This window comes from Papio anubis, chromosome 11, assembly GCF_008728515.1.
Source record: "Papio anubis isolate 15944 chromosome 11, Panubis1.0, whole genome shotgun sequence".
In the NCBI taxonomy this organism is placed as follows: domain Eukaryota; kingdom Metazoa; phylum Chordata; class Mammalia; order Primates; family Cercopithecidae; genus Papio; species Papio anubis.
In genome coordinates, this window is record NC_044986.1 from 5,194,600 (window position 1) to 5,220,287 (window position 25,688).

A 25,688-nucleotide genomic window follows, 5' to 3' on the forward strand; every position below is an offset into this window, starting at 1 on the left:
GAAGCCAATCATTTGTTTTGTGTAATTTCCGTCTGTTTGGATTTTGCTGACTATGTCCCTGTGGGGTCCTTGACACACTCTTCCATCCTTTGTATTCCCTGGGATTTGGTAGCTGAATCTATAGCATTTATGAGACTCAGTTTTGGTTTTGTTTTTGTTTTTTGGCAAGACTACTTCATAGGTGGGTATGTCTTTCCACCAAGAGTTACGTAAAAGTAGGAACTTTTAAATTTGCTTATTTCTCATTTCCAAATGAATACTCAATGTAAACATTACAAATAATTCAAAAGAAGAAAGAGGCAGTAAGATGCATCCCTCCAGATATTTCATTGTCTGTCTATGTTGTGTTTTTCTTCCTTGTGTGTTTGTTGTCATAAAATAGGATCATGCTACACATTCTTGTCTTAGAAACTGTTTTTTTCACTTAATAAAATACCATATGCACTGCTGCTAAATCACTGAATTCTCCTTAAACTGTTATGAGTTGTCTTTCTTCATTTTATTAGGGCAGTTCCTCAAAATACTGGAGTTCAGGTTGACTTTTCAGACTCAAAATTTTTGTACACATCTTGAAGAATAATTCCCTAATTTCCTTATTCCACATCCCAGCTTTTAAATTAATAGAAGTAGTCATTCCTTTTGAGTATAAATGATATTTTCTTACAAATGATGAGAAAATAGTGATCTAAAACTGGCATTTTCTGCTCACAAAAAATCCTAACGCTGCCTTAAATGTTGGCAACCAGAGTTTCCTGGCCCCCCTGAGCTGCAGGTGGTGACGGAGGCCTCTCCCTGAGACTCCCACAGCCCAAGCCACACAGTAAGATGCTCGTTCACTTTCATTTCTGTTCTTTTCCACTGAACTTTTTTGCACCACCACTTTCCCTGCCAAGGCTGGCCCTCCATGTCCAGCCTCAGAACCCAGGAATTTGAGGTGTCACAAAAAGCACTACAGGGGAAGATTCTGAGCAGAGACCCGAGGGAAGGAGCCGTGGTTTAAGGAAAGATACAAAGGGAAAGCCCATTTGTGGGGTGCCTGTGATTTGCTTGTGTGTTTTCCAGATGTCAGTTCATTTAACTCTCACAGCTTCAAGCAGAAGCTTGAAGCAGGCTTCAGGACTCAGAGAGGTTCAGAAACTGGCAAAAAGCCACACAGCCTGTTGCAGAGCCAGGACTCCCACCTGTTCTGCCTCATTCCAAAGCCCATTTCCACTCTAGCATCTAACCTGAGTTGTAAGAAACCTGGATCGTCTGCTAAACAAGCTGATGATCTCAAACCAACTGGCCCAAACCCCATCGAGACGCCCTGATAGATCAGGACAAGTTCAGGAGGTTGGAATGAGGGGGACCCACATGTCATCCTCTCTTTGGGGGACTTTGTAAATGGCAAACCAAGGGCCAGATTCAGCAAAAGTTAAACAAACACTAGAACTCCAAGAACAGCAGTGCAGGAGGCTTTGCTAGGAAATTATCCAGGCCAGCCGGGCACGGTGGCTCACGCCTGTAGTCTCAGCACTTTGGAAGGCCGAGACGGGTGGATCACAAGGTCAGGAGATGGTGACCATCCTGGCTAACACGAAGAAATCCGTCTCTACTAAAAATACAAAATTTAGCCAGGCATGGTGGCAGGCACCTGTAGTCCCAGCTACTTGGGAGACTGAGGCAGGAGAATGGCGTGAACCCGGTGGGCAGAGCTTGGGGTAAGCAGAGATCACACCGCTACACTCCAGCCTGGGCGACAGAGTGAGACTCGGTCTCAAAAGAAAAAAAAGAAAGAAAGAAATTATCCAGGCCGCTAAGGCTGTAACAACCTACAGAGTCCCTGATATTGCCATTTTAGGGATGGAGAAACTGAGGCTCACACAGGCTAAGCAGCTGCCAATGATAGGGGATGTGGGGTCCAACTCACCCTGAGTGCCCAACTCCCCACCAGCTGCCCCAACCAAGGGGCATCCTTCAGAAAAGACCATCATTCTCAGGTAACCAGTCCCACGGCTGGCTTCTCTGGGAGCCCTCATGGGTGCCCCTCTCACCCAGCCCACTCTACATGCAAAATCCAGTTCAACTCTCCACAATGCCGGGTGCGTTTGTGCTGCCTGGGGAGCTGGGAACCTAAGGGGCGTCACTAATAGCCTGGTGCTGAGATATAGGGGCAGGTGTCACTCTTGTCCTGTGGTTTCAGCATGGCTCTGTGGGAATAAAAGGCAGGCGGCAGTACCCGAAGCAACACCCATTCCCTATGAGATGAGCAGGTTCTGTTAACACTAATAAGGCACCATTCACTTCATGAGTAATATTCCGGCATGCTGGCTGAAGTGGTGCATCTGTCCACATCTACATTAATATTCTGTTATATAGAAAAAAGACCCCAGAACTTTGGGAGGCTGAGGCGAGCAGATCACCTGAGGTCAGAAGTTCAAGACCAGCCTGGCCAACATGGCGAAACCCCGTCTTTACTAAAACTATAAAACTTAGCCAGACGTGGTGGTGCACGCTTGTGGTCCCAGCTACTCAGGAGGCTGAGGCAGGAGAATCGCTTGAATCTGGGAGGCAGAGGTTGCAGTGAGCTGAGATCATGCCACTGCACTCCAACCTGTGCAACAGCGCGAGATTCTGTCCCAAAAAAGGAAAAAAAAAAGACCGAGAAATGCTGAGATATATTTTGAGATTGTAATAAGTTATAATTAAATCTCTGTAAACTCATTTAGATACCACCATTCTGCCATTATTCTGAGCTCTTTTTTTTTTTTTTTTAAAGAAATCTTGAATTCTGGAGCTCTATCATTCATGGAAGGAGTGGGTGGTGGTGTCAGAGGTGTCCATCCTCCAGCAGGGAAAGTGGACCCTGGGAGGGTCCCCAGAGACCGGGCGGCCAGTATGAGGGTGAGGAGCTGCCAGTTCCGTTTCTCTTCCTGCCTGTTCTTCACCCTTGTATGTTCCTTTCTTCTTCCTTTTTCTGCCCATACTTATACTTTCTGCTCCTAAATGTTTGGGAGGCATCCCAAAAAACAGCCTGGCCGCAGGTGAGGAAGGATGGTTGACAAGGCCAGAGAGATCGGTGGTAACCAGAGTGTGCTCAGCCCTCAGTGTGGGGTCAAGAACTGAGGACTTTTTCTCATGTGTGTTGGGAGGTGAGGAGAAAAGTAACATGAAAAACGTTCTGTTCTAAAAGCCTTCATGGAAAGAAGACAAGGCCTGTAAGGAGAGAAGAGACGGGGGCAGGAAGTTGTAAGGAGTCCGTAGAATGGTCCAGACTGGAGACTATGGGGAGCAAGAGCTGCTAGACAGACAGTGAGGCTGAGAAGGAAGGGCTGCTGCATGGAAGACCAGGAGTGGGGAAAAGGTGAGACCTGGCAGTGAGTCCAGAGGACAGCAGTGAGCCCCTCCCATAGGGACCCTCCTGCGTAAAGGTGATCTTGTAGAATCATAGACTGCTGGACCTGGAAGGGATGGCACCTGGGGGAGGACTGACATCTCAGTCCACGAAGCAACTGACCTGAGGCTGAAGTTGACGAATTAGGTAGACACAAACCCACAGGACCCATGAAGGCACGACTGCAAAGGATCCTGGGAATCACCTAGATTACTGGCTTTTGCCAGTACTGGAATCCTCAGGAATCTCAACCATGAAATTAGGCATCCCCATCCCACTCAAACACACCAAGTTTTTATTCATTTAAATAACGGCTTGTAGATAAAGAAAAAGGTTTGAAAACCACAATAAGGTTTAAAGGCAGGAAATGGAAGCCTGGAGAGGACAATACCTGCCTAATGCCCCACGGGTCCAATGCCACCTGAGTCCAATGCCCCACGGGTCCAATGCCACACAGATCCAAGCCTGCCTCCTCTCATACAACTGGTTTGGAAGAATTCTAGAACACACAGTGGGAGCGCCCAACGGTCAGCTGGAAATGTGGGGACCAATGTCTTGCTCATCTCTTTAGCAGACTTTGTGGACCTACTGTGCACCTGCTGCTGCTCAGAGCCAGCAGGGCCAGCTGTGCAAATCCTAAGCAAAAATCAGTGACTGCAGAAGAGTAAAGAGGAATAGGAAGGAGAAAAGGAACGCGAGAATGAGGAAGGGGGTTTGAGAAAGATCGAGGAGGAAGTGGGGCATGCAGGAGTGGTTTTAACTCACTTGTTCTAGTCTTGAGTCATTTTTCTATTTCAGCTTTCCATGAATTTGCAGACTATTCCTTTTAGGAGGAAACTGAAAAGGAGAACAATGTTTCTAAGCAGTCAGTCCAGTCAAAGCAGCCCACTCGACTTGACTCCTGCTTTGAAAACCCGTAGATGCAACAAGTGGCAAATTCTGGCAGAAGGTCGCCTGTCAAACCCATGTGCGCCCCCTCAAGCCCCCGCCCTGCAGGCTGCTCTCTATGGCCCAGGTCAGCTGAGCTTCTCCAGGACCTTGGACACAGAGATCTTCCTTTATGAAGCCAACGGAGCATTCACATCGATTTACTGTTTGGCATTAAAACTAATAACTTTTGGTTTTAATAACAATGGGCTGCTGAGCTCTGAAAAGCCCTGGCCTTGATTTAGCTGCTGTAAAAATGCACAACTAAACAGCCCCCCACCAGTTGCCTAAGAGTAATTTATGAAATCGCCTTATGTGTTTACAAAAGAAATCGCCTTGGTAGGAGTGTCATGTTGACGAAGACAACTCCAGAACAGTCATTTTAACTGCAGCTGCCTCTCACCTGATGGCTCCCAGTCTAGAATTAATGCTGCCTGCAGGTTATAAGAGGTTTCCTGTTGCAAAACAGAGGGGTTTTAACTCCGGGAGAGTAGGCTCCTGCTCCTTTCTGTGCCACAAACCCTCCACGGCGCTCAGGCAGGAAACCGCGTGCGTGACAGCCTCCTCCATCATCACCTGCTTCGCTATTACCCATCGCCCGAGCAACTAGGAGCAAGTGAGGGCCGGGCTGCCCAGCCAGAGAAATGTAAACTTTCATCAACAAGAGGGAGGCAGCTTCTCAAATGGAATGTCATTTCCACAACAAATGACAATCCAGCGGGCATCTCCCTCCGGAGTGATTGGTGGTGTCTGCTTCCCACATGTTAAACTCCAAAGCCAGAGCCAAAATAGCGCCTGGGATGGGCCACAGACTGGGGCATGGGACAAGCAGATAGGAATGGCCGTGCTTCCAAAAGCACCCCTATACTCATCTGCCAGCTTCTGGTTTCAAAGAAAAGGGAAAGGAAGCCATCAGATAGCAAGACAAGAGACCCAGGAAGAATGAGGAAGATGACTTATAGGAAAGTTTAAAGCCAAAGCTTATTACCACCACACCCCAAATCTCCAGAGCCCCTTCTTTAGAACCAAGTTCCTTGGCTGAGCTCAAGGGTTTCCTTGAACGTCATCAGCCGTGACCTCCTCTACAGCATCCCTCTCCCCACAATGTTCCCTTTGCAAGCTCAAGGAGCACTGGGCTTTGTGTATCCCCAACAGGGCTAGTGATCTCTCCTGCAGCTCCAGGCTGGGCCCTGAGCCACCCTCCACCCTCAGCTGTCCTCCCCCTCTGGGCTGCCCCACTCGCTCTACCTCCAGCTGTCCCGGGGTCTCTCCAAAGACATCAGGTCTCTTAGGGGCTGAACGGTGTACTGGCAAAACTCATATGTGGAAGCCTTAGCCCCAAGACCTCACACTGTGACCCTATTTGGAGATAGCATCTTTGAAGAGGTAATTAAGTTTAAGGGGGGTCATTAGGGTCAGCCTTGATCCTGACTGGTGTGATATGACCATAGAGATGTTCGCACACAGAGGAATAGCCATGAGGACATAGCGAGAAGACACTCAAGGAGAAGGCTCAGAAGAAATCAACCCTGCAACACCTTCCCCTTGAACTCCTGGCCTCCAGAACTAAGAGAGAATAAATGTCTGCGATTTAAGCCACCCAGCCTGTGGCACTTTGATATGGCAGCCCCAGCAAACTAACACAGGGTTGATACCCCTCACCCGGCTTTCAATACTCTACAGATTCTGGTCCCCTCCATTTCCAGTCCCCCCTCACTCACCTGTGCCACCCTCCATTTCCGCTTTGCCCTGCTCTCCTGCAACCTGCCCCTCTCCAAGCCCCACCCACACCCCACAGAGCTTTCCAGAACATGGAGAAAGGCTACCCACTCCACTGCTGAACTGTGTAAAGCCTGTGCAGGTGGTTTTTTTTGTTTGTTTAATCTAATTATTGTCTCCCAAACTAAATGTTGAATTCTTTAAGGACTAAAACCATGTGTCCATGGCACCTTATACAAATAGGCGTTACATTAAAGGTTAATGGAATAATTTATTCAATAACTAGGAAAATTTGATCTGCACAGAGACAACTGATTTGCTATAAGAACATTCAAATATATCAATAGTAACACGATTTATTGATGTCCACCACACGGGCACCTCTATTCTAAATGCTTTACATGTATTAACTCATTTAAGAGCCCATGAAGTACATCCCACTATTGGCCTCTTTTACAGACAAGGAACCTTAAGTTGACGCATCTGCCAAGCTGGCTTAGCCAGGATATGAAGGAGCAAAGAAGATAATGGCCTTTTCTTTCCTGAGTCATAAAGACCCAGAGTATAGAGAACCCCAAAAGGTCAGTGGTCCCAGGTCCCCTAGCCTGAGAACAAGTTAAATTCCAACTGCCTAATATGAAGTGCTGTCCACTTGCTATTATTTTACGTATCTCCAGTTATAAATTTAATTTGCCCATTCGTCACTTTTTTCCTGTCCTTTTTCTTAAAGTATTCAATGCAAAAATGTTAATTTATAAAATATTTCATATATGATATTAGGTAGGTAGATATAGATACATTTCTTATGGCCTGTGTTTTTCTTCTTCCATTTACTCCCCCCTTCCTTCAATCAATGTTTTCTAATGTGTCCAGACTGCTGAACCAGAAGCTCCAGGAACTGAACTGAAGAATCTGGAGTTCGCTCAGTGATTCCTGTGCTCGGCCAAGTTGAGGAAGCGAGAGAGGATGGGTGGTGAGAAGCACACCTCCTGGGGCACCTCCAGCTGACTGCACTGGCTGTCCGGGGCCCTGCTTCGAGAGGAAAGCTCAGGCTGGGTGATCTCAGCAGGAAAGGGTGCTGTTATCTACTGATGATGTCTGTTGCAGGACCGTCTACTGATGATGTCTGTCACAGGGCAGAATTGGAGAGTGGTGGCCTGCATGTCACAGGGGAACACTAAGCCATCAGTCAGTGGTGCACACTGTCATAGTTCTGCATTCCTGCTCTCTCTAAGATTTCAACTCCAACAGGTTAGGCTTATTCTTCCATCTCCCACTGGAAATACTTTATATGCCTTTAAATAACTTCTCCATGTCGTTCCTAAAACATGTTAAGGACAGACTATTCAAACCTTAACCGTGAACTATTTCCATGCCACAGCACACATAGATGGCCATGAAGCTGGTGTGCCACAGTGTGGCAAATAGGCACATCTGGCCCCCAAAGAAAGCTCTGCTGGGAGCCCTGCTCCTTTAGGCCCCGTGGGCCATCACAAGGGCCAGGAGAATCAGTGTCTCAGCTCACCTGTTTCACTGAAAGCCTTCAGATGGGCAACTGCCCCTGTGGACCTTAATACCAACATGGAGCTGAACAGCAGAAGAGCTCTTTCTGCTTTCCATGGTTCATGCTTCTTTAAATACTTGCCAGTTAAAGGTTGGCTTAGTAGAGCAGCTGCTGATGACTAGTCTCATCACGACCAGGCTCCCCTCCCTGACGCCGATCCCTTGCTCCCACTGAACTCCAGCCAGGCAGAGCCACTCCTGCAGTTTGGGTTCAGGTTCACTGGACTATTTCTATTCATCATCTACAAAGAGCTGAAGTCTATATTTCTGACCTTACCACTGAGACTTCCTAGTCCATTTATCCTTGGTTCTGCCTGGTTCAATGCTCTGTCTTCCAGATATCTGGCTTCTTGTCACCCTTGTACCTCCTTGGCATTGATCCAAGTGTCTCTCTCTCATCCTGCCTCCCAACAGCTAGGTGTACACAATTGACCTCCCTCTCCCTTTTCTCCTGTACAGCCCCTGCCCATCACCCAATACTAGCCTTGCCTGCTAGAGTTGCTGGAACAGCACAGCTCATGGTTCAAAGTCCCAGGGGTGGTGCCCACAAGAGGCACCAAGGTTAAACATAAGCACACCAGGATGTGGGAAGACAGGCTGAGCATGGGGAGGAGGTAATGTTCCAGGAGAAGAGTATTATAGTCAAATTGGGAAGAAAAGGGTCATACATAAATTAAAAGCATAAATTACAGACTCAGGGTGAAATAAATGGAAAGGGCAGCAGCTTTTCATGAAGACACTAAGGCCCAAGAACTAAGAATTTGCAAAAAGTTATGCAGCTCATAAATCTAAGAGCACATATTAGCAACCATTGGCCTAAGAATGGAGCAGGAGCATTTCTGAACAGGTGCAACTGTGAAGGATGCACATTTTCAGGCTAAAGGCAAAACAACATAAAACAAAACAAAAGGCAGGGTGTGAAAATGAGATCCATGAAAGAAAAAATTAATAAGCTGGACCTTATTAATATTAAGGAACTTCCGCTCTGCAAAAGACACTATCAAGTGAATGAGAAGATAAGTCACAGACATGGAGGAAATACTTGCAAAATGCATATCTGATAAGGAACTGGTATCCAAAATATACAAAGAACTCTTGAAACTCAACAATAAGAGAATGAACAACCCAATTTAAAAAATGGGCAAATGGCCTAAATAAAAACCTCTCTAAAGAAGATTTACAAGTGAAAAATAGGCATATGAAAAGCTGCTGAATATCATCTGTCATTAGAGAACTGAAACTTAAAACAATAGAGAGACAGCAAACACACTTATTAGATGGTTAAAATCCAAACACTGACAACACCAAATGCTGATGAGGATGTGGAGCAACAGGAACTCTCATTCATGGCTGATGAGGATGCAAACTGGTACAGCCACTTTGAAGACAGTTTGGCAGTTTCTTGTAAAACAAAAACATAGTCTCCCCATACAACCCAGCAATCACAATCCTTGGCATTTCCTCAAATTAGGTGAAAAACTTATGTCCACACAAAAACCTACAGGTGAAAGTTTACAGCAGCTTTATTAATAATTGCCAAAACTGGCCGGGCGCGGTGGCTCAAGCCTGTAATCCCAGCACTTTGGGAGGCCGAAATGGGCGGATCACGAGGTCGGGAGATCGAGACCATCCTGGCTAACACGGTGAAACCCCGTCTCTACTAAAAAATACAAAAAACTAGCCGGGCGAAGTGGCGGGTGCCTGTAGTCCCAGCTACTCGGGAGGCTGAGGCAGGAGAATGGCGTGAACCGAGAGGAGGAGCTTGCAGTGAGCTGAGATCCGGCCACTGCACTCCAGCCTGGGTGACAGAGCAAGACTCCGTCTCAAAAAATAATAATAATAATAATAATAATAATAATAATAATTGCCAAAACTTGAAAGCAGCCAAGATGTCCTTCAATAGGTGAATAGATAAATACCATAGTGTATCCATACAATGAAATATAAGTCAGTGATAAGAAGAAATGAGATACCAAGCCACAAGAAGACATGAAGAAATCTTAGATGCATATTGCTAAGTGAAAGAAGCCAATCTGAAAAGGTGACATACTGTGTGGTCCCACCTATAAGACATCCTAGAAAAGACAAAACTGTGGAGACAGTAAATATATCAGGGACGCTGGGATTGGAGAAGGGAAGCGAGGGTTGAATAGGAAGACCACAGAGGACTTTTAGGGCAGGGAATCTATTCTGTATGATACTGTGATGTGGACACATGATGTTAGACATTCGTCAAAACCCACAGAATGCACAGCACAAAGAGTCAACCCTACCATAAACTACGGACTTCAGTTAATAATAACATCTCAATACTGGCTCATCAATTACAACCAATCAACCATACCAAAGAAAATGGCAAGGGGGGTTCTCAGAGATATATGAACACTGTACTTTCCACTCGATGTTTCTGTAAATCCATAACTGCTCATAAAAATAAAGCAGATTAAGGAAAAAAAGCTAGGTCTGAGAACAAGAGTGGAATTCAAAGTTTGGAGATGTAGACTCGAGTTTAACAGCAACAGAAGAAAAGATACAAAACTGTGCTTATCCTCAAGGAAGGGTCACGCACTGCAAAGGAAAGTGAAAATCCATCAGAAGACCCCAGCGTCACAAGCCGCAGCAAAGTCTGCAGCATAAAGTCAGCCACAAGTCATGGGAAGGTTTGGTGAAATTCTCTTCATTTCATATCCATCACTGAGCATTTACAGGGTCAGGAACTGCCATGGAGAACAACAAGTAATTGATTAAGGCAAATAAAATGTGTAAAACTTCTCACAGGTAGCAACTGCTATGTGTTTCATTCCAAGCCCTTTCTCTGAGATCCCAGTTATGGTAAATGGAACAAAACCTCCAATCCCCAGAGGAGGGGGCTGGGAGTAGGCATGGGGTCTCCATCATAAGAGGGGAGCCCACCCTGAGGGGGGGTTTTCTAATTACAATCAGTTTCCCCAACACGCTGTCTCCAAGTCCGCCTGCATCAAATAGAGAGCTAGCAATGGAGACACCCAACTGTTCAGAGCCAGGGGCTGCATCCAGCTACCCTTTTCATTGCCCTGAGGTTATCTGCATGTGCTGACGGCCTGGAAAAGCCACAGGAAACCATCAGGATGTACACTCAGCAGTGAAGATGCAGGAATCAGGGCTTCCTAGGATTGTACGCATCATTTGGGAGGACTTGAGAGCATCAGAAACCGGGACCTTCATGCACATTTCCTAAAGATGCTTCTGAGGTGTCCAGTTGGATTTGGGTCTGGAATAAGGCACGCCAAGTCACAAAGCTCCTGAGCTACAGGGTGCCACTCCTGACGTTCTCCCCGAGTGGGTGTATTCTCAGGGGTCTGGGGAGAGGAGCTGCACCCATGAACCCCAGCTGGAACTCAGTTACTAGAGAATCTGAATACAGTCACTCATCAACTGAGCTTGTCATGTCAGTCGCCCTCCCTCATAGGGTGCTGTGGGTTCAGGTAAATGTATACTAATACTTCTCATTCCTGAATAAAGAAAAAAACGTGAGGCTCAAAGGGAGAGATGAGCTCAAAGCCTCAGAAACTTGGAGTCCTTCCTGGGAAAAAGGGGCTTCTGATACACATGCCTCCAAAACACCTCACACTACAGTCTGAGGATTATAGAGCTTAACTAAAATGAAAATAAAACAAACTAGCAAAACTCTCACAAAAATGTGAAGAATAAGAGGAGACAATTGCAGCTGGGCGTGGTGGCTCACGCCTACAATCCCAGCACTTTGGGAAGCCATGTCAGGTGGGTTGGTTAAGCTCAGGAGTTCAAGACCAGTCTGGGCAACATGGTGATACTCCATATCTACCAAAAATACAAAAGAAAGAAAAAAGGAAAAGAAAAAATTGGCTGGGTGTTGCGGCACACACCTGTAGTCCCAGCTACTCAGGAGGCTAAGGTGGGAGGATGGCTCGAGCCTGGAAGATGGAGGTTGCAGTGAGCGGAGATCATGCTGCTGAACTCCAACCTGGGGGACAAAGTGAGATCCTGTCTCAAAAAAAAAAAAAAAAAGACAATTACAAGAACATTTTGAAAGCTGAGGGCTGATAGACAAATGGTAGCTGACTGAGTGGCCCCTGAATGTGGAACTTTAACTTGGCCAGAGAAAACCAACACCGACCTGGTTTACCTGGGGAAGGGAGGCTGGGGACACGGTGCGCAGGAGCCACAGGCGGTGGGGAGGAGGAACCAGAGAGAAGCACGTGAAGAGCTGCTTAGCATTCTCTGAGGGGTGGTCCCAAGGTGGGATGGGATTGGATGCCAGTTACAAGGTGGTGACAGCCTCTGGCTCCTCTCCCACTCCTCTCGACCAGATGCTGCTGTCCCTTTCCACTCCAGAGAAAGGCCAGAGGCCTGTGAAAGAGGTCCCTGGGCTGAGAGACCCTGGACACAATTGAGGACTGGAAATTCCTGTAGAAACAGGGGGGCTCAGTGCATACCAGCAGCCTGTTTCCCAACTGGGCTCTCAGAAACTGACGACAGGGCTGTGCCCTCCAGACAGGAGAGCAGGGATGTCTCCCTCAGGGAATCCAACCATCCGAAAGGAAGGAAAGAGCTAAAGAGACTGACGTGGGGGTGTGTGCTCTAACCACGTGGAAGAGAGAGACCGAAACAGATGGACAGAAAGACACAACTCAGGGCAAATGGAAACTGTATATGGAAAAGGAAAAAAAAAAAATCATTACTATCCACAGAGAGCTGGGAGCAGATATTAAAACCATACAAAAAGGACAGAGATTCATAAAAAGGAATATTTAGAGAACAAAAAAGTGTTCCTGGAAACTAAAAATACTATACTATAACAAAAGTTTAAAAATCAACAAAAAGATTGGAACCGAAAAAAAAAAAAACCAAGGCGATCTCCCAGACACCCAAAAGAAAAAGAAATTGATAATAGGAGAGAAAGGACAAGCAAATGAAAGATTCAGCCCAGGAGGTCAAATATCCAAATCACAGGAGTTTCCAGAAAGAAAGAGTAGTGAAGACCAAGGGGAGGAAATAAATCATCCTAGAGAACACCCCAGATCATGAAATTCTAGCTTAAAGGGCCTCACAAGCAGCCTGAATCCAACTGATGAAAGTAGGCCCATGGAAACGCACATTACGATGAAAACTCAGAGCTCTCAGGACAAGCAGAAGATCCCTCCAACTTCCAGAGAGGAAAAAGGCAAACGAAAAACAGGCCACAGGTAAGGATCAGGGATCAGGATGGCTTCAGGCCTCTTGACAACAAAACCAGGAGCCAAAAAACAAGGGACTGAAGCCTCCAAAATTCTAAAGGAAAATGATTTCCTAGCTAGGAACAGAGCAGGTGTAAGGTAGAATAATGGCATTTTCCGACAAGCATGTTTTTTGTTTGTTTGTTTGTTTGATTTTAGGCAGTTTCACTCTTGTTGCCCAGGCTGGAGTGCAATGGTGTGATCTCAACTCACTGCAGTCTCCACCTCATGGGTTCAAGCAATTCTCCTGCCTCAGCCTCCTGAGTAGCTGGGATTACAGGCGCCCGCCACCACACCTGGTAATTTTTTTGTATTTTTAGTAGAGACTGGGTTTCGCCATATTGGCCAGGCTGGTCTCAAACTCCCGACCTCAGGTGGTCCGCCTGCCTGAGTCTCCCAAAGTGCTGGGATTACAGGCGTGAGCCACTGCGCCGGGCCCAGACACACATGTTCTTTAAACTCCTTCCCATGCACTGTTTCTTAGGAGATGGCCAGCGGGAGTGCTCAATAGCAAACCAAGAAAGAAGAAGACTTCTCAGGAATGCGGGCCTCTAGGGTCAAGCACCTGGAAGAGAAGAGAACCCCAGGGCAATGGTCGGGAGAAGCCAGGCCCCATGAGGCACTGGGTCTAGGAAGTAACAGGTGCAGGCCGGATGCCCCGTCAGAAGCTCTGGGAGAGGCTTCCTGAAGTAGATATCTTGAAGGTCAAGACAAATGACTCTGTGATGAATGCATAAAACTGAGCAAGGGGAAAAAAGGTTAAAGAAAATTGACTCCAGGAAAAAAAAAAAAAAAATCTTCGATCAAGTAAATGGTAACCATCATTTACTACATGGCTTAGCTTCAAACAGCATTTACATAGCTGTAAGAATGTACCCTGTTGTAGTCAAAATCACAATATAAGTACATGAGAAGCATGCATGGATAGTAAGGGCATGAGTGGGGTTTGCGGGGGGTGACAGGGAAGAACCTGGTGTGCTTTATCATCTCCCCAGTGGGAAGGATGCTCAACAACGAGACAGCAAGAAGGACTGCACAACACAGACTCTGTCTCTGCACTGCTGGTTAACTAAAAGGATCCAAAGCCGTTGCCTCCTGGGAAAGGAATAACAGCAGGTGGGCCAAACAGGGTTGCTATGAGTTGCAGGGGTGTGTGCTTTGTAACAAGCCTTCTAAACCTATTTCGTTTTTTAAATCAGGTGTATGTACAGCTTTGATTTTAAAAGAAAATCAGGTGTATGTACAGCTTTGATTTTAAAAGTTAAACTGTTGCTCCATGAACTCTTAGGTGGGTAACCACCAGCAAGGGGATCTTTATGATATTGATTATAGATCTCTAGGAAGGAATGTTCCTTAGTTGTTTTTTGGTTTTGTTTTTGTTTTTTGTTTTTTGTTTTGGTCGGGGAGATCTTTTAATTTCAGGAGTACAAGAACAGGTCTGCTATATAGGAAAACTTGTGTCATGGAAGTTTGAGGCACAGATTATTTCATCACCCAGGTATTAAGCCTAGTATCTACTAGTTATTTTTCCTGATCCTCTGCCTCCTCCTACCCTCCACCCTCTGAAAGGCCCTAGTGTGTGTTGTTCCCTTCAATGTGTCCGTGAGTTCTCATCGTGTAGCTCCCACTTATAAGTGAGAACATGCAGGATTTGGTTTTCTGTTCCTGCATTAGTTTGCTGAGGATAATGGCTTCCAGCTCCATCCATGTCCCTGCAAAGGACATGATTTTATTCTTTTTTATGGCTGAATAGTATTCCACGGTATATATGTATCACATTTTCTTTATCCGGTCTGTCATTGTTGGGCATTTAGATTGATTCCATGTCTTTGCAATGGTGAATAGTGCTGCAGTGAACATTCATGTACATGTGTCTTTATCATAGAATGATTTCTATTCCTTTGGGTATGTATCCCGTAATGGGATTGCTGGGTCAAATGGTACTTCTGTCTTTAGGTCTTTGAGGAATGGCCACACCGTCTTCCACAATGGCTGAACGCATTTACACTCCCACACCAAAGCCACTGGTGTTTACTGAGTGCAAATAAATGTGTGAGGCACCTCTAAACTCCATAGATCATCTCATTTTATCTTCAGAAAACCACAAACAGATACTTTTCAAAAGAAGATATGCTTGTGGCCAACAATCATATTTAAAAAAGCTTTTTTTTTTTTTTTTTCCAGACAACCTCCAGGTGGAGCAAGGGCTGAGGAGGCTGCTCTGCTCAGGTCACCTCTGGGCTGCCACGATGGCTTCAGGGAACAGTGAAGGAGCCTCAGGCACATAGAGAATCCCCTCTACCCCCCATCCAGCTTAGCTCAAGCCAAGGTCACCAACTGTAAACTCCACAACATTTTACCAACAAAAGGCCCAGAGATTTCTCCCTCCATGGACACAGTTTCACTGGGAGACGGGCACTAACGGGAGTATGAATTCCCTCTAAAATAAAAGGGTGTAGGCTGGTTTACTAACACTCCTCTGGTTCCCAGCGGACCAGGAAGTCTTAGGAAGTCTTTGGGATGAAACATCTCTGGAGCTTATCACCTCTACTGCAGTAAGGGCACTGCGGCTTCCTTTCAGGGCTGAGGAGCCCAGAGCAGACCTTTCTCCTTCCCCTTGGTCTTGAATCACTTCCCAGAGCCTCTCCAGAGCCTCCCCAGGCAGAGACCCACCATCTGGAGAGGCGGAGGCAGGACAAATGACCTGAGAACAGAGAACAGAGGAAGGAGTCCATTTCTCTCTTGTAGGAGCTACTTCCTTGGGAATTTCTGTTAAAGACTTTTCTGAAGTTTAGAAGTTACCATTGAATCTGAAATAATTATCAAAAAAAAAAAAAACTGACTAAGGGCCAGGCATAGTGGCTCATGCCTATAATCCTAACCCTTTGAAAGGCCCAAATGGGCAGATTGCTTGAACCCGGGAGTTCAAGACCAGACTGGGAAACATGGTGAAAACTTGTCTCCAAAAAAAACCACAAAAATTAGCTGAGTGTGGTGGCGTGCACCCATAGTCCCAGCTACTCGGGAGGCTGAGGTGGGAGGATCCATTAAGCCCAAGAGGTTGAGACCACAGTGAATCATGCTTGTGGCCACTCCGCCCCAGCTTGGGAAACAGAGCAAAATCCTGTCAAAAAAAAACAAAAACAAAAATAACTTAATAAGGAAATTCTATCTCCTCCCGGAAATAAATAAAATTGAGCTAAGCTTCATTTGCCCTTTTTCTTTTGCAGTTTGGAACATTTTGTTGGACTCTGATGTACTTACAGGAACATGCACAAATCACAAAAACTCAGCTCAGTGAACTTCTGCAAAGCGAATCCACTGGCCCCAGGCACTCAGACCAAGACCAGAACTTCACCCGCTGCCTCATGCCCTTCCCAGCAAACCTTCCACCCAAGGTAAACACTTGCAAGGAGCCTCATGGATGTGTTCTTTGTATCTGACTCCTTTTCCTCAATATTAAGTCTCTACGTAGTTTATTCTTTCTCACCATTGTCTACTGTTGACAGATATTTGGAGAGTTTCTTGCAGTTGGCTATTTGCCTTTTGTGAATAACACTGACGGGAGATGATTTTAAAGTAGGAGAATGGGTAAAATGGATGAAAACAGGCATGCATATTAAATGTACATGCAGGTATCAATTAATTAGCCTCCATTTACCTACCTGGCTTAAGATGCAGAATTTGAGGGAAAAAAGGAACCACAGGTCATTATGAGAAGTAAATCAGATGAAGTTAAAACAAACAAACAAACAAAAAACTATTTAAAACGGCTCTCAAAAAATGTCTAGGACATGTACACTGCATTGTCTTTTCACTAAACTGTGCCTAATTAAAAATAATTATTCGAGGCAGGGAGCAGTGGCTCACGCCTGTAATTCCAGCACTTTGGGAGGCTGAGGCAGGTGGATCACGAGGCCAGGAGTTCGAGACTATCCTGACCAAGAAGGTGAAACCCTGTCTCTACTAAAAATACAAAAATTAAAAAAAAATTAGCGGGCGTGGTGGCGCACGTCTGTAATCCCAGCTACTCAGGAGGCTGAGACAGGAGAATCACTTGAACACAGGAGGCGGAGGTTGCAGTGAGCGGAGATCGCACCATTGCACTCCAGCCTGGCCAACAGAGTGAGACTCCATCTCAAAAAAAGAAAAATAATAGTAATTATTATTATTATTCAAAACACGGTGCTAGCCAAAGACATCCTCTGCAGCTTTGCAGAGCTCTTTCTGTCCAGATGAAAGTAATAAATAGTCTTTGAGGCTAGTTTGGCCCAACTAGTTTGAAGAACATCATTCCCCAGCACATGGGAAGGATTTTATACAAAACACTCCTGTGGTCAACTGGGCTTGGAAATGTTAGGTTTGCCAACATATTTATTTACCGCAGAGCCTCTTAGAGACTCATGTACAGTGATTATGGACACTGTGTGCAAGTCTTCAGGCAGGAAATATGCTATACAGTGTTTCCCAAGTCATCTCACCTGAGGACCTCTTTTCAAATGGAGCATCTTTTTTTTTTGAGACAGAGTCTCATTCTGTCACCCAGGCTGGAGTGCAATGGTGTGATCTTGGCTCACCGCAACCTCCACCTTCCAGGTTCAAGTGATTCTCGTACCTCAGCCTCCTGAGTCGCTGGGATTACAGGCACATGCCAGCTGATTTTTTGTATTTTTAGTAGAGACAGAGTTTTACCATGTTGGCCAGGCTGGTCTCAAACTCCTGGCCTCATGTGATCCTCCAGCCTCAGCCTCCAAATTGTTGGAATTACAGGCATGAGCCCCCGTCCCCAGTCAAATGGAGCATCTTTTGGGACTCTATGCCACAGAACACACCTGGAGAAATAGTGTCTGGATTCACTCACTCATGCCCCAGGCTTTCAGTGCATGACAGATACAGTGGATACCAAGATAAGCATGACACCATCCCCAGTCTTAAGAAGGTCGTGAATTAATAAAGTCTAGAGCCTCCTAAAGGAGGACAAGAAAAGAAAAAGACATTAGAGTGTCCTGAGGGCCTAATATGTACTAGGACTCAACTAGCCACTGCATTAGTGTTGGGGGGCTGCCATAACAAAACACCACAGATGGGCAGGGGCGGGGGAGCTTAAACAACAGGAATTTATTTCCTCCCCGTTTTAGAGGCTGGAAGTCCTAGATCAGGGTGTTGGCAGGGCTGGTTTCTTCCAAGGCCTCTCTCCTTGGCTTGTAGACAGCCATTCTCTGCCTGTGTCTGCACAGGTCTTCTCTCTGTATCTGCCTGTCTCCTGATCTTTTCTTATCAGGACACCACTCAGATTGGATTAGGGCCCACCCTAATAACCTCATTTTACCTTAACTACCTCTTTAAAGACCTATCTCCAAATACAGTCATATTCCGAGGTACTAGTATTAGGAATTCAACATAGGAATTCTGGGGTATGAGGATGCAATTCAACCAAATATAGGAATTTTATCTCATGCAATACACAAAATCAACCCAATGTCACTGTTCCTATTGCTCTTTTATAGCTCAGAGAAGGTTAGCACCACTGTGATAAGAAGGTGGAAAGGAACATAAATGTCTCCCCAAAGCCCAGTTTCTCAGCCTCCACAGCTAGTGCTCACGTGAGAAGATGTATTTCTATACACAAAGATGATTTTATGGATGTTATGCAAAATATGAAAAAAAAAACCCTGAATGCTTGTCGCTTCTGTAACAATTTAGAAATATACCCGATTCTTTGCACTTCTAATTGTACAGGAGTCATTGATGGTTAACGAGTCCTTTCAAATGTCCGATCAGATAGTGTCACGTTTTAGAACACATGAAATAATTCGGTCATTATTTCTAACTAAGTACCCAATTACAAAAGGACATTGCTGATGTCTCAAAATGAATATCTCCAAAATTTTGATAATGAGGTTACTTTAAACATCAAGCACCAAGTGAGCTGTTCCAAGATTCTAAGAGGCCAGAACACAGAAAGGACACAGCAGGCTCTCCACTGCCACCATTTCACTGAGTCTGTTCCTGTGGACCCCACACTATGAGCAGCCACAGCAAACTTCCCAGGCTGGAGCCTCTGCCTTCTCCCCCAGTCACGCGTGTCCCTGTCAACAGTACAGGCCTCCCAGCAATTAGTTCATGTCTTCCCACACCACCCCTAACCACTGGGCAACACCCCTTGGAAAGGCCTTGGTGAAGCCCCGTTCAGCCATCTAAAGCAAAGAGGCAGCAGCAGCTCCCACTCTCAACAGACAGATGTCTCTTTAGACACAGAGATGTCGCAGAGAGGGAGTCTGGCCAATAGAATTGCAGACAAACCTGCAGGTCCCCTGCTCTGCCACAGACTAGCAGACTAGTCATGTGGCATGGACCAAACCACCTCCCTCTTTGAGGCTCCAGTCCGCATCTGTGAATGGAGATGATTGTCAGGAAGGTTCATGAGATAGAAGACAAAGTGTAAGGAGTGTCGGGCCAGGCTCATGACAGTGGGAGACACTGCTGTGAATATCACCATTATTAGCTAAACTACAATGGGAAATAACACTTCAGTCTTTGATAACTGCCCAGAGGCAAGTGCGGTCTCGGTGGGGTGCTGAGAGAAGGGCGTGAGGGCAGGCTAGTGTGTACAGCCAGCAGGGCTACTTTAAGTGAGACCTTGCCTACTACAGAAGCCTTCACCTGTCAGGCTGGATGCTGGGCCCTAAGGCAGCCGTAGGGATACAGCTCCAGATCGCAACCCACCAGTCTCAGTCCAGGCAGGGACTCAGCTCAGGCCATGAAGGCACCTCAGGCACCACGCAGGCCAGCCCTGGAGCCTCCACCGCCTTGCAGCCAAGAGACCCACCAAGAGTTGAGACATCTGCAAAATGAAACAAAGCAAAGCAAAACAAAACTTGGGCAAGTGACCCTTAAAACAAAATAAGCACCTGGGGTCTGGGGACGCCTAGAGAGGAGAGAAGAAACCGGTGACTTAGATGTTCAGAGTGAGGACTCTAGAATCAAAGCCATCGGGTTCACAACCCGGCTCTGAAGCATCCAATCTGCCCGGTCTGGCCATGGAAGGAAGCGTTCTCACCTCTCTGACCTCTGGATTCCTCCTTCACAAGGTGGGATCCGGACCAGGTGAGACAGGCACCTGGGGTGCAACATTTAAGGAGGCACCCATTCTCAGAGTTGTGCTGGTGGAGCGTCAGGCCTGAGAGTGAGTGCTTCCTTAAGTTCTGGACCTCAGGTTCCCTGCTGGCCTCACCCTGGTCCTGGCCTGGATGGGAAGAGCCTGGGGCACAGGGAGGTTGAGTAGGACTAGGAGAAACCCGCAAACTCAGCAGAGTGCCTGAGATAGGACTGGCCCGCAATGAAAATTATAACACTGCGGGCTCGCCACCCATTAAGCTCCTGAAAACAGACTCCCGCAGACCTCTCCCAGTCTAATCCTCTCCAGAGCTGACCTGAAGAACGTTTCTAGCAGCCTGGAACTAGAACTTCACCAAAACCAGGTTCGTTCCTCCCCACACCCGCTGTTCCATCTCCCAGGGGTGGTGGCGGAGCTACCGAGGCGGCTGTGGACAGCGGGCACCCCCGGGACGCGCAGGGCCACGCGCTCGAGGCCGCTCTTTGCGCCCCGCAGGCTCAGTGCCCCTGGACAACTCCAGCTGCCCGGTTCATCCTTTTCAGCAGGCTGCCTGAGATCAAACGGACCAGAGGTGAATGCCTGAAACAGAGTGGCTGATTGGGCAGATAGGTCTTCATTTTCCAAATTAATAAATATATCGTTGTAGGCTAAAGTTTCCAAATAATAACAGTACTAACAATACTAAGCTAATCGAAAGGAATACCTCAACAGGGTAACGCCGGCCCACGGGCGTCCAGAAACAGTTGAAAGGCGTTTGTCCCACAACGTTTGGGAAGCGAACACTGCACCGCGTACTCGCTGGTTCTGGGCTTCCGGGTGACCGCTGTTTCCGTTCCCACCGATCCCGTCCCGCTGCGCCTCGCCTCGGTCCGCTGCGAGCGGGATTCGCCGTTCCCGGACTCCAGGCGGCCAGGAAAGCGCCGCGCGGGCAGCGTCGCTCTCTCCTCGGGCCCGCGCATCCTTGGGGAACGGCCTCGGGAGCGCGCTGGGGGTGGTGGTGCAGGGTGGAGCCCCCTGCCCCTTCTCCCACTTCCAGGGACGCAAGGGCGCGGGGGCCCTGATCCGCCGCCAGGTGGCGCTACGGGCCCAGCCACCGCGCTCCAGGGCCTCGTGGGCTCAGCTCCCGTGACGGACGTGCGGGTGCGCCGCCGGGCGCCGGCTGGGGGCGCGGGCCGGGGACATGGTCTGGGGGCGCTGTGGAGGGGGCACTGCGGGGGCGCGGGCGGGAACGCGGGTTGAGGGCGCTTCGGAGAGGGCGCTTCGGAGAGGGCGCCTCGGAGGGGGCGCTTCGGGGGCGCGAGCTGGGGGCGCGGCGGAGGGAGCGCCGCGTTGGGGGGCGCCGCGTGGGGGGCGCGGGCGCCCGGTCCTCCTCTGTGGGCCACTCGGCGGCAGCCGACCGTGGAGTCTGGGGCTGGGAGGGTGACCTGATCCTTTGCTCTTTCAAGAGAAGCCAGAAAGCTAGATTTTTGTTTGAAATGTTTGCAATTGGTGTACTTTAAATGTTAAGGGAAGTTCCTTTTCTAACAGGGGTCGGGCTGTCACCGGACGCGGGGTCGTCCTGTCTGTGCGGAAAGCCGGCGGGGGACACCACACCGCCGAGGCCGCCCAGAACCAGGGGCCTTGAGGCTGTCGGGACCCAGGAACTCCCCAGGACGCGGGTCTCCACGGGCACCCCAGGCGTAGGGCGCGCCCCGGCACCAGGGCCTGGCATCTCTACCTGCCAGCTCCACCCCTGCCACGGAACCCCATGCCCGCCACGACTGACTTCCTAATGTTCTTCATGGCTGAAACACTTCATTGTAAAACCTTGTTCTAGTGCAAAATTTTTAACATATACATAAGTAGAAAGAATCACAAACTGGCCGGGCGCGGTGGCTCACACCTGCAATCCCGGCACTTTGGAAGGCGGAGGCGGGTGGATTACTTGAGGTCGAAAGTTCGAGACCAGCCTGGCCTACATGGTGAAACCCCGTCTCTACTAAAAATGCAAAAATTAGCTGGGCATGGTGGCGCGGTCCTGCAATCCCAGCTGCTGGGGAGGCAGAGGCAGGAGACGGAGGTTGCAGTGAGCCGAGATCGAGTCACTGCACTCCAGCTTGGGCGACAGAGAGAGACTCCATCTCAAAAAAAGAAAAGAAAATACACAAACCCCGTGTACCCATCACCTAGCTTCAGAGACTGATGTTCATAGCTAGGTGTCATCTATTAACCCCTGTCCCCAGGACACTTCAGCCACACTGTACCCCACCCCTGAGGGGTTATTTTGGAGCAAATGTGAGAAATCATCTCTCTTCCTCCATAAATATTCCAGGGTGTGTCACTAACAGATAAAGACTCTTTTTAATATAACAATGCCATTGCCACACTAATAATACACTCATCACACCAAAAAGTATTTCCTGGATGCCATCAAATTTCAATGTTCAAATTTCTCCAACTGCTTCATAAAAGTGTAGTTAACAGTTGATTTTTCCAATTCAAGTCCCAATAAGCCCCATAAATTGTATCTGGTTAGTTTTTAAAGTTTCTTTAATTAAGGTAAAAAATGTACGCATAGTAAAATGAACAGATCTGAAGTGTATAGTTCTAAGAGTTTTGACAAATGTGAACCACCTGTGTGATCAACACATCAATCAAAACGTTGAAGTTTCTATCACCTCTGAAAATTCCCTCCCTTTCCCCATGAACCCAGCCCAGAGGAAACAGCTGATCTGGTTTCCATTATCATAGAATACTTTTGCCTGTTTTAGAAATTCACATAAATAGAATTAAACAATACATTCTTTTATCTGCCACACTTCTTTTGCCCTATATAATGTTTTTGAGATTCATCCACAGTGTTGCACATACCAATATCATGTGCATGTAATTTTTGTTCATTCCTTTGTAGTATTTCACCATCTGAATATAATGCAATTTATTTTGTTATTTATTCTGTTAGGAAATATCCTGTTGATGGCTATTTGGATTGTTCCCAAGTTTTGGATAGAGTGAGTAAAGTTGCTTATCCAAGTCTCTTGTGGCAACATGCCTTCATTTTCTTTTCAGCAAATGCCTCATAGTGGAATTGCTGGATCACAGGAAAGATGTCTATTTAACTTTGTGAGAAACTGCCTAGAGTTTTCGCAGCACAGTTTTACCATTAATGTTCCCACCAGCCAAGTATGAGAGTTTCACTGGCCCCACCTCCTCCCCACTTGCTGTTTGCCGTCTATTTTGTCTGAACCATCAAGGTGGGTGTGACTTTCTAATTGTGGGTTTAAAAGGCATTTCCCTGATGTGATGGGAATGAGTTCTGTTTTTATTTCTCTGAAAGTGCCTTTATTTCACCCTTATTTTAACAAGACATGTTCTTTGGTGCATTAGTCTGTTTTCATGCTGTTAATAAAGACATACCCGAGACTCAGTAATTTATAAAGAAAAAGAGGTTTAATGGACTCAGTTCCACATGGCTGAGGAGGTCTCACAACCATGGCAGGAGGCGGAAGGCAAAAGGAACTCTTACATGGAAGCAAGGCAAGACAGAATGAGAACCAAGCAGAAGGGGTTTCCCCTTATAAAACCATCAGATCTCGTGAGACTTACTCACCACCACGAGAACAGTATGGGGGAAACCACCCCCATGATTCAATTAACTCCCACTGGGTCCCTCCCGCAACACGTGGGAATTATGGGAGCTGCAATTCAAGATGAGATTTGGGTGGAGACACAGCCAAACCATATCCCTTGTATATAAAAATCCAGGTGGGCAGATTTTTCTCTCAGCGGTTGTTTCCTGCAGTCTCCTTTCAGAGCCTTTCCTTGGACTTTCCAAATCCAGCCCTTGGCTAAGGACTGACAGCACCTCTCCGGCAGACCACTGCCTGCCCCTGCCCTGTGCAGCTTCCTCCCACACAGCCTCACCCACAAACCCACCTTTCTCCACAGCCACAAACTCCAATCTCCGCCTTCTTAGAGCAAAGAGGCCATTCCTCTCTATGTGGTCTCACCTCCCTGCACCCTAACTGAAATCTGGGAGTGAGGGGAAGGAGGAGCTCAGGTTATATGCCTCCCTTCTCTCAAGGATGGCAGCCTTGCGCTGGCTGTAGTAGAATACAGAAAAGTTCTGCCTAAGGTATGTTGTCCAGTTTTAAAGTCGTCGGCGGGAGGAAAGTGAGTCTAAGTCCTTTGATCTGCTTTAAAATATGTTGGTTCTTGGCCAGGCATGGTGGCTCACGCCTGTAATCCCAACACTTTGGGAGGCCAAGGTGGGCAGATCACTTGAGGTCAGGAGTTCAAGACCAATCTGGCCAACATGGTGAAACCCTGTCTCTACTAAAAATACACAAATTAGCTGGGCACGGTGGCAGGTGCCTGTAATCCCAGCTGCTCCAGAGACTAAGGCAAGAGGATCGCTTGAACCTGGGAGGCAGAGGTTGCAGTGAGTTGAGATTGTGCCACTGCATTCTATCCTGAGCGACAGAGCAAGACTCCATCTTAAAACAACATTAAAAAGTTGGTTCCCTTGCCCTCTTTTTTTGTTTCCTTGCAGTGTTTTGAAGAAATCACATTCTTCATCCTGTAGAGTCACCCACATTCTTGATTTTGTTTACGATACTCCACTAGTGAAGTTTCCCAGTTTCCCTGTTCCCTGTGGTTCTTGTAAACTGGCAGATCCTGCAGGGTGATTTTTTTCCAGACTACTCAGAGACCAAGGTGGACACTTCCTGCAGGGTGCATGCCACGTCCCATCTCCTTTTGTGCTGTGAGCAGTCTTTGAGTTACACAATTGCCTAGATTTATTTTTTCATTAAGGCTGTACATAGTTATGATATTCTACGTCCATTTTCCTTCTCCATTCATTTACTCAATACATCTATAGAGAGAAACTCCCTGAGGATCAACTGTGTGGTTACACTGGGGTCCAGTCCCAACACCATGAGCAGATGAAAGCTTGGTCCTGTCCCTTTTTTGCCGAAATGGCTGATTTCCTTTTGTATTAGTCCATTCTTGCATTGCTATAAAGAAATACCTGAAACTGAGTAATTTACAAAGAAAAAGGGTTTAATTGACTCATGGTTGTGCTGGTTGTACAGGAAGCATAGCGGCTTCTGCTTCTGGGGAGGCCTCAGGAAGCTTCCACTCATGGCAGAAGGCAAAGGTGCAGCAAGGCACTTCCCATGGCTGGAGTAGGAGGAAGAGAGAGGGGCGAGGCACCACACACTGTTAAACAACCAGATTTCAGGAGAGCTCACTATGCAGTGACAGCACCAAGAGGGATGGTGTTCAACCATAAGAATCTGCACCAGTCATCACCTCCAACATGGGGGATGACAATTTGACATGAGTTTGGGCAGGGACACAGATCCAAACCATATCACCCTGCATGGTCCAAAGGTATATAATGAGCTTCTCTTCCTCCCTTCTTTCTTCCATTCTTCCTTTTTGAAAAGTATCATCGTGAATTTGAGGAATTTAAACATATTTGATGTGTTTTGAATTATGGCAGACATTATTTTTACTGAAGATTGCAGCTTCCCAATGTTAAGCAGAGGAGGGTCTCTTCAGATTGGCTCCTGGGTCCTTCAGACATGATCACGGTAGGTTTTGTTTTGTTTTGTTTTGTTTTGTTTTGTTTTTTATAGCATCCTTGCTTGTTAATGTGACAAAATGTTCCAGGACCATCCTGTAGGTTTCCTGCTCTGCATCTGAAATCCACCATTTCTACAAGGAAACTTGACTTCTATTTTTAATGGAAAATGGTTTTCAAGGTCAT

At 47.0% G+C, this 25,688-nt stretch overlaps 1 protein-coding gene across 1 annotated transcript in view; it reads right to left on the reverse strand.

Annotated features, from left to right (window-relative positions):
• Positions 1-21,644, reverse strand: part of LOC116269535 (translation initiation factor IF-2-like) — a 163,911-nt gene extending 142,267 nt beyond the window's left edge. Inside the window, exons 1-3 of the mRNA XM_031652711.1 lie at positions 21,476-21,644; positions 21,143-21,314; positions 20,637-21,011 (exon numbers count right to left, since the gene is read on the reverse strand). Of these exons, the coding sequence (XP_031508571.1) occupies positions 20,637-21,011; positions 21,143-21,314; positions 21,476-21,644 (716 nt within the window). The remainder of the gene's footprint in view (positions 1-20,636; positions 21,012-21,142; positions 21,315-21,475) is intronic.
• Between the last annotated feature and the right edge of the window lie 4,044 nt (positions 21,645-25,688).